General features: G+C 37.2%; 1 protein-coding gene across 1 annotated transcript in view; it reads right to left on the bottom strand.

Annotated features, from left to right (window-relative positions):
• Window positions 1–791: 791 nt before the first annotated feature.
• LOC113246330 (multidrug resistance-associated protein 1-like) overlaps window positions 792–14,678 on the bottom strand; it is an 85,322-nt gene continuing 71,435 nt past the window's right edge. The window contains exons 21-28 of the mRNA XM_026486942.4: window positions 14,142–14,341; window positions 12,291–12,417; window positions 10,574–10,675; window positions 7,764–7,907; window positions 5,280–5,438; window positions 3,628–3,794; window positions 2,265–2,459; window positions 792–1,918 (exon numbers count right to left, since the gene is read on the bottom strand). Coding sequence (XP_026342727.3) covers window positions 1,792–1,918; window positions 2,265–2,459; window positions 3,628–3,794; window positions 5,280–5,438; window positions 7,764–7,907; window positions 10,574–10,675; window positions 12,291–12,417; window positions 14,142–14,341 — 1,221 coding nt within the window. The 3' untranslated portion in view covers window positions 792–1,791. The remainder of the gene's footprint in view (window positions 1,919–2,264; window positions 2,460–3,627; window positions 3,795–5,279; window positions 5,439–7,763; window positions 7,908–10,573; window positions 10,676–12,290; window positions 12,418–14,141; window positions 14,342–14,678) is intronic.

Here is a 14,678-nt window from a genome sequence, read left to right as displayed (position 1 = left end):
TGTAGTTTTGATTTGCATTTCCCTGATGGTGAGTGATGTTGAGTCTCTTTTCATGTGTCTGTTGGCCACGTCTATGTCCTTTTTGGGAAAATGTCTATTTAGGTCCTCTGCCCCTTTTTAATTGGATTACTTGATCTGACTATTGAGTTATAAAAATTCTTTATGTATTTTGGATAGTAACCCTTATCAGATCTATCATTTGCAAATATCTTCTTCCATTCAGTAGGTTGCTGTGTCATTTCGTTGATGGCTTCCTTCACTGTGCAGAGGCTTTTTATTTTGATATAGGCCCAACAATTTATTTTTGCTTTTGTTTCCCTGCCTGAGGAGATGTATCTAGAAAAATGTTGGTAGGCCAATGTTAAAGAAATTACTATGTTTTATTCTAGAAGTTTTACAGTTTCAGGTCTCACATTTAGGTCTTTTTGAAAATCCACTTAGAGTTTATTTTTGTGTACAGTGTAAGAACGTGGTCCAGTTTCATTCTTTTGCAGGTAGGCGTCCTACTTTCTCAGCACCATTTGTTGGAGTCTAGATCTCTTTCTTAATGGAATTCAACAGATATTTATTCATTGTTTACTGAGTGCAAAACACTGATGGGCACTTCAGGGACTGTAAAGACAGGATAACACTTCTAGTGGCTTACGTTCTAATGGCAGGAGGCTTTAGATAATATAAGGTTTTATAACCTAAGGCAACTTTTCATAAATACCTGTAGGGGATGAAGCGAGGTCGTACGTGGTTGTGCACAGGAAGGAGAAAAGGTAAATAAAAGAAATAGTTGCTAGGTCTTCAAGAACATGTTAAAATATTTTATTAAGACCATCTTAAGAGGAAAATAGCATTAAAATTTGAACACCTAAAATTTGAAGGGCAATTCAAGAAATAATATTGCTTCTATTACATAAAACTACTCAATTAAAAAGTCCTTCAAAATATGATTAGTATTGCAAGTCAAGAATCTTCTTGTGAATGCATACTATCTGATACATAAGTCATAGAGGTTAATCCAGCCCAAAAAAGAATGTTGCATAGAAAGTATTGTTTTTTACTCAAAGTCAATAGTAAAAAATATTATAAAATATTATTTTTAAATGAAGTACACCACAAAATTCAGTTAATATATAATTACAATTTCCAAAAAGCTACTGAGTACTCCTAAGATTTTTTCTGTGATTCCCCCATCATTTTATATACTGTACAGTGGCTCAACACATATTATGTCTGTCTATAAATCCCTGTATTATATTACTCAAAAATGCTACGTCGTTAATTCTTCAAACATTGGCTGGGTATCAACTAGATGAAAATCACTATGCTAGGAACTTAACGTACAAAGATGACCGACACTGGCTACTTGCCTTCAAGTAGCTTTAATGGGAAGGCAGACTAAAATAATGACAATAGACTGTGGTCCCTGCCATGAAACCTGTATGCACACGGGGATGGTGAGAGTACAGAAAGGGATAACTAGATCGGACTGGAGAGCAGAGGAGAAATCAAGGGACACTTCACGGAGAAGGTGACCCCTGAACGAAGTCAGAGACTTAAAGGATACATGGCACGTAGCACTTTGGGCAATACGGAGAAGGCAGATAGATATTCCAGAAGGCATGAGTGAAAGAGAGAAGACTGGGTGCAGCCCAGGATAGTTGGAACACTGATGCTTTTTGGTATTTATGCCAACATGTAGCCAGAGGCCTGCCTTTGTGCAGTTCTCCCCATTGTTATTTTTAAAGATATTAATCTATTTTTTATTCAGTATAATCAATCTATAGCTAAAAGTACTTATTATTTTGTCACTGAGTCTTGTGTTATTCCAGCTTCTGTTAGCATTTGAAAGAAAAGTCCTTTCTGGCATATCAAATTCTGTGGTGTTTCAAATTCTGTAATCCTTCCAGAGTCTAGAACAAGTACCCTGCAATGCAAAAAGAATCCAGTCAGGTAACCTAAATCAGTTTTCCGGTTTATCTTTATTTTTCTTGCTAATGTAAAACGTAGATTACCATGTGAGTTATGTCACTACAAAATATGGGTACTATTGAACTCAAGAAGTATATCCAGTTTTCTAATATTTTTTTAGCATTAACATATTCTTCTAATTGTTTGGAAAATATGTTTCCTACTATTCAGGAAAATTTTCTATCTGTCAGCATGGATACAATCCTTTATTAGCGGCAATTAGTATGTTTGGTATATTCAGTGGCTATCACTGTAGAGAGATATATAGATGTGTTTTATTTCTGAAACCAAATAAAGCTTACCTATCTGAATCGATGATAGAGTGCAGTCTATGAGCAATCGTCAGGATGGTGCAGTCAGAGAACTCTTTCCTGATTGTGGTCTGCACCAAATTATCAGTCTCAAAATCAATGGAGGCTGTTGCCTCATCCAAAATGAGGATTTTTGTTTTTCGAAGCAAAGCACGAGCAAGACAGACAAGCTGCCTTTGTCCAACGCTGTTAAAAAAAATAGTAAAATAATTTCTACAGTGGCCTCTATGGTTACACACTTCCTGTTCTCAAATTCTGATTATATCACTACTCACTCTCTTTCTAAGCCACACTTTCATTCATTCTTTTACTCAAGAAATATTTATTTTGTCAAAAGGGACAAAAATCTCTACGTGGAGTTTACATTGTCGTGGGAAGACAGAAAAAAATAAACATGATATGTGAGTAAAATGCATAGTAATAAGAAGAATTCAAGCACACAGAAGGGGAGGGTATAGAGTGTGGGCGTGGGGTGGACATTTTAGATGGGCCTGCCAAAGAAACCCTCAGTGGACTGAGGGTGTTGCCTTTAAATTCAAGACCCTTAGGAAGGGGACAGTGAGCCATGCAGATTTCCAGTGGAAACTTCTTCTTGGCAAAGGGAACAGCAGATGCCAAATCCCTGAGGCAGGCAAGAGCTGGCCTGGCATATTCATGAAACAGCAAGGAGGCCAATGCGGCAGAAACGGAGAGAGATAGGGAGAGCAGTCAGAGACCGAGTCATGCAGTGCAGGGCTTGAGGGGATCTAGCTCACTTTCCTTGGGTCTCTGGTCAGGTGAAAGGGACTGTCATTGGGTATCAAACAGCCACGAAGGAAAAAGGAGCCATTTATTACATTCTTAAGGAAGAAAGCTATTCAAATAGGAGTCTTTACAAAAGAAGAGTCAATTAAATAGTGACTTTTCATACTGTATTGTTCCTTTTTTCCCCTTTTTTTTTTTTTAAAGATTTTATTTATTTACTTGACAGAGATAGAGACAGCCAGCGAGAGAGGGAACACAAGCAGGGGGAGTGGGAGAGGTAGAAGCAGGCTCATAGCGGAAGAGCCCGATGTGGGACTCGATCCCGTAACGCCGGGATCACACCCTGAGCCGAAGGCAGGCGCTTAACCGCTGTGCCACCCAGGCGCCCCTCTTTTTTCCCCTTTCTTTCCTTCACCAGCAGTTTCCCAGCCAGTGGTTACCATTATATTCCTTGTCCCTCTTCCCTAGAAGGAATCAGCAATTGTGTGCTTTGCACAGACCAAAGGAGGTCCTGGGTGATTCAGGAGCAACTTCTCTTTGAGTCTAACTCAGAGTTTCTAAGGAGCCTTGGAATGAGTAACTTGGCCAAGCTGTGCTCTTAGCAGCTTACCTGAGGTTTTCACCTCCCTCTGAAATCTCATGAAGCAGCTTCTTGGGAAGGGACTGCACAAACTCTTTTAAGTGACACAGTTCTAGCACTTCCCACAGCTCACTGTCAGAATACTTGTCTAAGGGATCCAGGTTCATTTGAAGGGTACCAGAAAATAAAACAGGATCCTAGAGGACAAAATTGTCACCAGTAATCTTACTGTCACATGAGGCACATACACATTTTTTTAAAAATCAGATTCAGAAAATAAAGAAAAAGCAAAACAATCAAACCTAAGTAGTTATAAAATTCATTTTATATTGAAAACAAAAGCAGAAGAGAATCAGGATAAGCTGTAAGTGAATTAAATCATTATACATTTCCTGATCATCTTTCTCCTTCTCATTAACAATGTCAACACCAATTACAATAATAATGATGATGGTAGCTACCATTTAGTCAGAGACAATAACATAGAATAGAATAAATGCAAACTATAGTATGTATATAATATTATCAATCAGCATACCAACTCAGAAAGATGGAAGTCAATATCCCCATTTCCCAGAGACTGAACTGGAGGGTCAGCTCAGGTCCAAAGAGCTCTTGTTCAAAGCCACACAGAAGGTAAGTGGTTGACTAGAATTTGAATAGGAAAAGTCCACGCTCTTTCCAATATACCAACATGCCTGGTGAAACTGTATTTTACTACACCTGTATTTGCTTATAAGAGAGGAATGACTAATATCTCTCTTCTTCATTAAATTTTTTCTCTGCCAGAATTCCATTCACATTTGCTTTTGAAGTAAATTCATGAATAAAAGTGTATTTCTTTTTTTTTTTTTTTCCCAAAGATTTTATTTATTTATGTGACAGAGAGACAGCCAGCGAGAGAGGGAACACAGCAGGGGAGTGAGAGAGGAAGAAGCAGGCTCCCAGCAGAGGAGCCCGATGTGGGACTCGATCCCGGCACGCCGGGATCACGCCCTGAGCCGAAGGCAGACGCTTTAACGACTGCGCTACCCAGGCGCCCCTAAAAGTGTATTTCTAAACAATATTGAAAAGAGATTATATTTTAAGATATTTTTAGAAGGTAATACAAAGATATCTCATAAATGCTCAGCTTAAATCTCTCAAACTCAACTGAACAAGTCATCTTTGACTGTAGATAAATATTCTTGAGCCAATTTGCATATTTGTTAATGATCAGGTTCCTTTGATGCCACAGATAGACAAATCAAAGGACTTGAAAAAATGATCTAACTGAATTATTGTTCTTTTCATCTTTTAAAATGTTTTTAAACTTCAAATCAAAGGGGCAAAATTCTACACTCGTTCTACCTATTAGGCAAAAGCCTCAGTAATTTTTTTCTTCCAAAAAATACCAATGCATTTCAGTCTGATCTCTTCATTCAAATTTTATTTGCATTTACTATTATGAAGGAAACTTGTAAAGCAACATATCAGTTTTTCAAATGGATAAATGCATTTAGAAAGACTGTTTTAGAGTAAGAGTGTTTAATAGGATTCAGTTATGTAGTGATTTTTCATAACACATTTAAATGCTCTGGCTTCTAAAAATGAATTTAGTTGCTTGGAAGGAAGACATTTAAAGAAAAAAAAAAGATCACCTAAAGGGAGTTAAGAAAGTCTACTGACAAAGCAGGCTTTACCTGTGGAATAATATTAAGTTTGCCCCGAAGGTCATGAAGTCCAATAGTTGATATGTCAATACCATCGATAATAATTTTGCCTCCTGATCTTTCCACAATTCTAAATAGACAATTTGAAAGTGTTGATTTGCCTGCTCCAGTCCGTCCCACAATTCCAATCTGTAATGAAATGATCATAAAGCATTTGCACTGTGCTTTTTGTAAGGGACTGGGGCCTTTGCACTGACACCAAATACATTAGGTGTCAGGTCAGCGGGATTGAATTTTGCCAAACAGAACAACCCTGCCTGGCATGGAAGATGTAATGTGACTTCTAAGGATCAGTCTTTATCCAAATACCCATTACTCACTGGAAAGGCTCAGGTTAGTATGTGAGTTTTCTCTACTTTCGAGTAATTTAATAACCACCTGACTAGAGAATACCAGCAGCACCAGGAAGAGCAGATCACTCCTGAACCGTCCTGAGACTAGCTATTCAGAATGTGGCCAAAGATGACTGATAATGGGGTGGTTTTCTTGGGACTTTCAAAATGAGGCTTCTCTACCCTCCTTCCCCAAATAAAACAAACTAACAAACAAACAAAGGGGAAGGAACCCTTTGCCAGAAGGATAGAAAATCCAAAGGAATGTCTACAAATTTCCTTGGTGTATCAAAACAACTCTGGCATTAAAACTATTGAGGACGGCTATGGGTAACATCTGAGGATCTTGGATTCCTGGACAAAATAATCAGTTTGTCATAAATATCAAGTGATTGCACATATTCCTTTGACCATGAGGATTAAAGCAATCCCTCTGGGTGTTGATTTGTGTCTCAGTTTTAATGGGAACATTAGGCACAGAAAACTTTAAGGGGGCTGATTTGTTCTCATAAAAGATCTTAAATCTTAAATCTGACACACTATACTAGAAATATCAAGAATCTGTTGAATTAAATGGGAGAATCAAAATTCCACAATGACTTTCTTTGTTCCAAAGACATTTTTTGTCCTTGGTATTACTACAGTGGACATGGTTCAGAGGGTTAGAAAAAGAGATGTTTGGGGTTTATATATAAAAGCCAGGTCTTTAAGAAAGAAAAGTGGGACGTTGTTGTCAATTTTTTTCCTCATTTTTTACTTTTATTTTCTTGTAAAACCTTTCTAAGGAAATAATATGTTTTCATAAGACATTCTGGAAAATGTGGGAAAAACTATAGTAGAAATTATTTATAATCCTGTCACCTGAAGAGAACCACGATTTATGTTTTACAACCGTTCTAGGATTTTTGCTAACGTAGTCTACCTGTCTGCTTTTTTAAAACAGAAAACTGATACACTATAAACAGTTTCATATATAGCTTTTAGTAATCAAATTACATCTCAAGTATTTTCTCTTCTCACTAATAATCCTGGAAAACATGATATCAATGACTACACAAATATTCTCTCCTTTGGATTTACTGTATTTTAGGTAACTTGATTTTATTGTCTAATAAAACAATTGCTCTTTACTTAATAGAAGAAGTAAAAATAAAGTATACTACTACTGGGTATATATCCAAAGGAAATGAAATTAGTATCCTGAAGAGAAATCTGCACTCCCGTGTTCATATTCACGATAGCCAGGATGTGGAAACAACCAAAGTGTCTGTCCATAGAAGAATGGATAATGAAAATGTATACATATATACATATACACCAGAATGATTCAGCCATAAAAAGGATGGAAATCCTGCCATTTGTGACAACATAGATGACCCTGGTGGACATTATGCTAAGTGGAATAAACCAGATGAAGAAAGATAAATACTGTAAGATCTTCCTTATATTCAGAATCTAAAAAAGTCAAACTCAAAAGCACAGAGCAAACGGTGGTTACCAGGGACTGAGGGGTGGGGAGAATGGGAAGATGCTGGTCAAAGGAAATGAACTTTCAGATAAATAAGAAGAATGTGTTCTGGGGATCTAAAGTACAGTGAGGTGACTATAGTTAATAGTACTGTATTATATACTTGAAATTTGCTGAGATAGTTGATCTTCAGTGTTCCTACCACATCCAAAAAAAATTAAAACAAAACAAAAACAAAAAACCTTGTAACTATGTGAAGTGATGGATGTGTTAATTTGATTGTGGTAATCTTTTATATATATAATATATATATAAATATACACACACACATACACCCATATATATGTATATATATCAAGCCATCACGTTGTACACTTTAAATATATGCAATATTTACTTGTTAATTATAACTCAATAAAGCTGAAAAAATAAAGTATACTAAAATTATACTTCATAATATAGTATGCACAATTTAAAAATACTTTTTTTAAAGAGGAAAACTTTTTTCTGTACACACCAACCACATGAGTTTATAACTTTTATATGAAATTTGAACAATGACCATCTTACATTCAATACCATATCATAGTTTGACCTTACAATGAATGAATTCAGATAAAAGGGAAAGTCAAACTTATGAAATATATATGGTACCTTCTCTTCACCATGAGTCTGGAAAGTGATATCTTGTAATGCTAAACCAAGATCATCTCGGTATCGAGCCTGATAATTAATAAATTCCACTATCCCTTTATCAGGCCATTGTGATGGAGGCCTTTTAGACATTATCCAGGGTGCCTTAAAACAAAGAAATATTATAATAATCACCAAAAAAAATCATGAATATAAACAAAAGTGATAGAAAACATTCATGGATATTATGACCTCCTGAAAATAATTAAATTATTACCAATATAAAACTTCTCATCTAGTTACAAAAAAAGCTTAGAAATAAGTTTTTGGATGTAACAAGGCTTCCCATCTTCTATACAATTATTAAGAAGAATCTTCTAAAACTCTACAAACTTGCTGAAGGTAACCTGCTTGAAATTTTAGCTGAGATGAGGACAGTTTGTCATTCATTCCTTGCCCAAATACTGAGTATTTACTATGCTAGTCAGGGCTTCAATTGATGAAGATTCATTAGTGAGCAAAACAGATATAAATTCTTGTCCCTACAGAGCATACAGGATGTCAGAGAGAGACAGAACCACACAACATATGTAAAATGTTAGATAGTGATAAAGCTTCGGAAGATGGGAGATAGGCAAGGTTAGTGCTGACGGTGTAATTTTAAGTAGGGTGGATAGGGAAGTCTTGGTTGGATATGATACGAGAACAAGCCATGTGGATTCCAGGCAGATGATTAACTGCACATGCTGAGGTCCTGAGACAAGGGCCTGCCTGGGATGTTGGAGGAACAGCAGGAGGCAAAAGAGTGTGGTGTTTGGGCAGCGAGGTGAAATGTTTTCATCAGAGGGAGTGATCACCAGTGTCAGAGGATGGATCAGGTCAAGTGAGGACTGAACGGAGACCACTGGTGATCTTGACAAGGGCAGGTTCAGTGGAATGGTGGGATTTAAAGCCTGTTTAGAGAGAGTCCAAAAGAGAATGAGAAAAGAATAGGCTCTGTCAGAGAATTCTTTTGTACATAGGTACAGAGAAATGGGGTTACAGGAGGGTAAACAGAATTATCTGAACAATTTACTTCTTCCAAGTCAAGAGTTTTTTTAACAATATGTGTCACATCGGCATCAAATTACATAAAGATGATTTTTTTTTAAAGATTTTATTTATTTATTTGACAGAGAGAGAAAGCGAGAGAGGGAACACAAGCAGGGGGAGAGGGAGAGGGAGAGGGAGAGGGAGAGGGAGAGGGAGAAAGAGAAGCAGGCTTCCTGCTGAGCAGGGAGCCGGGTGTAGGGCTCAATCCCAGGACCCTAGGATCATGACCTTAGCTGAAAGCAGACGCTTAACGACTGAGCCCCCAGGCACCCTGAAGTTGATTTAAAAAAAAAAAAGTGTGGGGGCGCCTGGGTGGCACAGCGGTTAAGCATCTGCCTTCGGCTCAGGGCGTGATCCCAGCATTATGGGATCCAGCCCCACATCAGGCTCCTCCGCTATGAGCCTGCTTCTTCCTCTCCCACTCCCCCTGCTTGTGTTCCCTCTCTCGCTGGCTGTCTCTATCTCTGTCAAATAAATAAATAAATAAAAATCTTTAAAAAAAAAAAAAGTGTGGGTGTATGTGTTTTACATATTTCATTTTTTTCCAATATGAAAAGAATATATGTTAAAAATTTATACATACATAAACAAGAAGTTTATATACAAAAGTATAGTATACAAAGTATACAAAAAACTAGAAAATAGAGAAAACAATAAAATTATATAGTGGTCACCACATGGTAATAGACTGAGCAAACTGAATACTGATAATTGGGGGTTGTAAAGGTAGATTAATCTTCCATGAAATTTGTGTGAAAAAGGAAGATAAGACCTGGGGAAGAATCTAGGGGAAGATTCAAAATTTAGGTAGGAGTTGGAGGATGAAGATAATATTTTAGCATATATATAGGTTGAGAGGGGCAAGGGGTCAGGGTGCAGAGATGTAGAAATTCAAGAAGTAGTTAATGGAGCAAAGTCTGACAGAAGACATGAACAGATACCACCAAAAATATAAGCGGAAACTCAGGTTTTCTATTTGAAGGAGGGACATCTCTTTCTGAGAGTCATGAGCAAAAGAGGAACATTTCATGATTTAGATACCTTTACAAGGTGGACTGAAGAAGATACAGAAATTCAAGTCAACTTTAACATCTGTCTTGTTAATTCATGGAACTGGGGGGTAGAAGTAACCCAGATGAGCAAAATATGCAGATAACTCAAATATTATACTCTGTCAATAATCTAACCCTTCTCCTTTCTGAATTATAATTAATTAAAGGGAACAAAACAGACTGATTTATTCTCCTCCTCCTTCCCATCCACAGAGATTTTTAATGATTAGTAAACGGAGCAGAAGGTATTAAGAATAAAGATGTAGTTAATTTAAAAATTGCACAGACTTTAATTATGACATGACTATACTAAGACACTTTTCACAACGTAAATTCCTCACAAAGTTATAATCTTAGGTTGCATATTTTACTCTACATTGGTAGAGGACAAATCATTATGCCTTCTAAAAACAAGTAATCATAGTTAATCTTTACAACATAACGTATCTTATAATTTATGTACTATCGCAATTTAGGAGACTCGTATTTTTTCTATTTTAGTGATATATAAAATAATGGTGTATTTAACAGTAGATTGGGTTTTAATTTCATTGAAATGCTGAATATTACAACACGAATTTGGAAAAGCAGGTTTTGTTTAAAATTTATTTTTTTTAAATGTCAATTCAAGGTGCATTAAAATACCTTAATCCTGCATCTATCTATTGGTTATTTAGGAGTGCTTACCTCTTTATCCATATTTTCATATTCACAAACTCTTTCAATGGAAACTGCATTGGTTTCAATTTCACAAGCTTTCCTCACCCAAAAATTCAGAGATTGAGTAATCTGGAGGAAAAAACCCAAGCTTCATGAATGGTTCTTTAGTCTTATACATAATGTTAACAGTACTTTATAAAGTTTCACTCTTCATGGTTTTCATATACATTCTCTCTTTTGAGTATTTAACAACTTTAGAAGTAAGCATATTTATACATAAACACACAAGTGTTTAAGTATACTAAATTCATTCATATCATGAATAATGGTTTTTTGGCAGAAGATATAGTTCAACATATGTTGAAGGAGTCCCCATTTGGTGTAAGGAATGATGAACACCAGTATTATGGGATCTGCTTCAAGAAATGCACACCCCGGGGTGCCTGGGTGGCTCAGTCGCTTAAGCATCTGCCTTAGGCTCAGCTCACGATCCTGGAGTCCCAGGATCAAGTCCCGCATTGGGCTCCCTGCTCAGCAGGGAGTCTGCTTCTCCCTCTGACCCCCCCCTTGTGCTTTCTCTCTCTCGCTCTCTCAAATAAATAAATAAAATCTGAAAGAAAGAAAGAAAGAAAGAAAGAAAGAAAGAAAGAAAGAAAGAAAGAAAGAAAGAAAGAAAGAAAGAAAGAAAGGAAGAAAGGAACATCCCAAGTGAGAAAAAAGTTGTGCACAATATTACCTTTGGCATTCCTCACTATCTTTCATCGGAGAGAGGATTGTCCTAAGTTTTGACCACTCTCGTCTCTTCTTCTTCTTTTTTTTTTTAATACTTTCTTCTCACCATACCCACATATATAGGTTGTAATTCAAAACTTATTCTAAAAGTCAAAAAACTCTGCCAATTCAGTTTTTTCTCAAGTTTGGTGCCAAATCATTTGATGGCCAACCTGACTTGAGAACTGATATGGGGCTCTTTAGAGTCTTTATTTAACCCACCTAGGGTAAACTTTCACACATTCCACTGCAGAACAAGTAGTTTGATTATGGGGTTCAGCCCCAGACCTTGACTCCGGTATGTGTATCATATTTCCCTACAAGCCTAAATTCTGATTTCTTTTTTTTTTTTTTTAATTCTGATTTCTGAAATGCAACTGGCCTAAGGCATTTTGGATAAGGGATGAAGGGTAGGTACTCAAATCATCTAGACTTATCTTCTAAGTAACGTGAATTATTTTTAGTAGTTTAAGGAATATTCTACTTTACAAAAAGGGCATAAACACACTCATACCATGGGTGCTTTTCAGTGTAATATAAAATAAGGCTTATTAGGGAAAAACTTACAAGGAAAGAAGAAGCAGAGCATATATTCTCCCCAGAGTTTGGATTATCTCCTTGGTTAGGCTGGGCAAACTGGAAGGACAGGCCATGGAAAGAGGAAAGAGGCCCTACCACTGTTACATTCTATACATCTAAAGGAGAGGAGAAGAGGAAACTTCTAGGTAACTAGGCAACCCCAGGAATTTCTGAGACTTCTAGCACTCAGCCTGTTCTTTCTGTGAGCTAACTTAGAATTGCTGAGCCAGCCTCCTGCTAGTAGCAAGGAGGAAGAAATGAGCCTCCAGGGTGATCCTGATTTGTTTCTCATTACTTCGTTAATACAATCTATAATTCAGACAGGCAAAGGAGAAGAGAGTTTAATTAATTGGATTATAAACACATCAACTACCACAGAATCATTAGTACTTACATTTAGGGCATAGGATATGGACAAACCAACTATTGCTGACTCTATAGAATTGGCAGCCAGCACAGCAAGCAGGGCAGCAAAGAATACCATTAAGTTGCCAAGGAATTCGAGTCTAACAGACAGCCACCTGTAATAATGGAAAACATTCCTCAGCTGAGATGCAAAAATTTGGGTGCACTTAGTATGAACTCTCCTCTGGGAAATGAAAATGTAAACATCAATAGCTGCTTGCTTTTTTTCCTCACTTACTTAGAACTCAGTCATAATAGGATCATTGCAGTGACAACAGATTACAGGATTCCTCTGCATAAAAACACACTTTACTTTTGCAGAACTTTGCTTTAAAACTTAGAATTAAAAATCACAAAAGAACACCAGCTAAAACAATGCGTCATGTTTTAAAATCTTACTGGAAAATCAATCACCTTTCTGATTACGTATCCTTTTTATATAATAAAATTAGTCTCCAAAAGCTAAAATGTACCCGGCTACCATTTAATATTTCATTTTTCTCCTTTATGTGAAACAATGACCTCAAATTTAAAATATAAATTATTGTATGCAAATAAAATATATTCTACAAATACAAAATATAACATAGAGTCATATTATGAGAAATTCTAATAGCATCTATATAACCTTCAAAAACTTGGGACCTGGGGCGCCTGGGTGGGTCAGTCGATTAAGAACCCAGCTCTTGGTTTTGGCTCAGGTCATGATCTCATGGGTCATGGGATTGAGCCCCACATCGGGCTCCGTGCTCAGCTTAAAGATTCTCTCCTTCTGACCCTCTCCTCATTCGCTCTCTGTCTCTCTCTCTCTGTCTCTCTCAAATAAACAAATATTAAAAAAAAAAAACCTTGGGACCTTATTTTCATATAAAGTAGCATGTAGTTTTTATTTGAATATAAATAGATGCATTTTAACTTAAATGTATATTAAATATTAGAAATATTTAAGGCTTTCTTCTTTTTTTAAATAATTTGATGAAATGCCATCACAAAACACGCTTTCTGTTTAAAAGGTAGTGCACGAATGGCAAAAATAGACAAGGCAAGAAACAACAATTGCTGGAGAGGATGTGGAGAAAGGGGATCCCTCCTACATTGTTGGTGGGAATGCAAGTTGGTACAGCCACTCTGGAAAACAGTGTGGAGGTCCCTTAAAAAGTTAAAAATTGAGCTACCCTATGATCCAGCCATTGCACTACTGGGTGTTTACCCCAAAGATACAGATGTAGTGAAGAGAAGGGCCATATGCACCCCAATGTTCATAGCAGCAATGTCCACAATAGCTAAATCGTGGAAGGAGCCGAGATGCCCTTCAACAGATGACTGGATTAAGAAGTTGTGGTCCATATATACAATGGAATATTACTCAGCTATCAGAAAGAACGAATTCTCAACATTTGCTGCAACATGGACAGCACTGGAGGAGATAATGCTAAGTGAAATAAGTCAAGCAGAGAAAGACAACTATCATATGATTTCTCTCATCTATGGAACATAAGAACTAGGAAGATCGGTAGGGGAAGAAAGGGATAAAGAAAGGGGGGGTAATCAGAAGGGGGAATGAAACATGAGAGACTATGGACTATGAGAAACAAACTGAGGGCCTCAGAGGGGAGGGGGGTGGGGGAATGGGATAGACCGGTGATGGGTAGTAAGGAGGGCACGTATTGCATGGTGCACTGGGTGTTATATGCAACTAATGAATCATTGAGCTTTACATCGGAAACCGGGGATGTACTGTATGGTGACTAACATAATATAATAAAAAAAAAAAAAAAGGTAGTGCACAAGACATCTAAAAAGAGACTGGTCTTGAAGTAGGTATATGGATATGACTTACCTGTTTGAAATTACGTTATTGTAGAAACAGACCAAGTTCTCATTCACCACCTCTCTGTTTTGCTGGATGAACCTCTGTTCGTGCCCAAATGCCCGGATAGTGGACACTCCTGATAAAGTCTCGCTAAAGTGTGAAATGATAGGAGAGCGGGATGCTCCTGCCAACCGTCGAATCTGCCGAGAACTCGCCACGTAGTATCTCTAACCCAAAGACAGAAAGAGGCAGTTGGAAAGATGGAGCAGAAATTGCTTCGATGGTTTGAAAATGGCAAGACATTTGAGTGACCCCAAAAAGCGAAGTTCAAGTTTTAATGCCAGTTCCTGTGAACATGGCCTTATGTGGAAATGGAATCTTTGCAGATGTCATTAAGGATCTTGAGATGAGATCATCCTGGATTTAGGGTGGGCCCTAAATCCAATGCTGAGTGTCCTTGTAGGAGACAGAAAAAGAGAAGACAAAGACACAGGGAGAAAGCCATGTGAAGATGAGTTTGGAGTAACGTGTGCATGAGCCAAAGAAAATACCAAGGATTGCTGA

Source organism: Ursus arctos, unplaced genomic scaffold (genome assembly GCF_023065955.2).
Source record: "Ursus arctos isolate Adak ecotype North America unplaced genomic scaffold, UrsArc2.0 scaffold_4, whole genome shotgun sequence".
Taxonomy (NCBI): domain Eukaryota; kingdom Metazoa; phylum Chordata; class Mammalia; order Carnivora; family Ursidae; genus Ursus; species Ursus arctos.
This window is presented reverse-complemented; position numbering and strand designations above follow the sequence as displayed.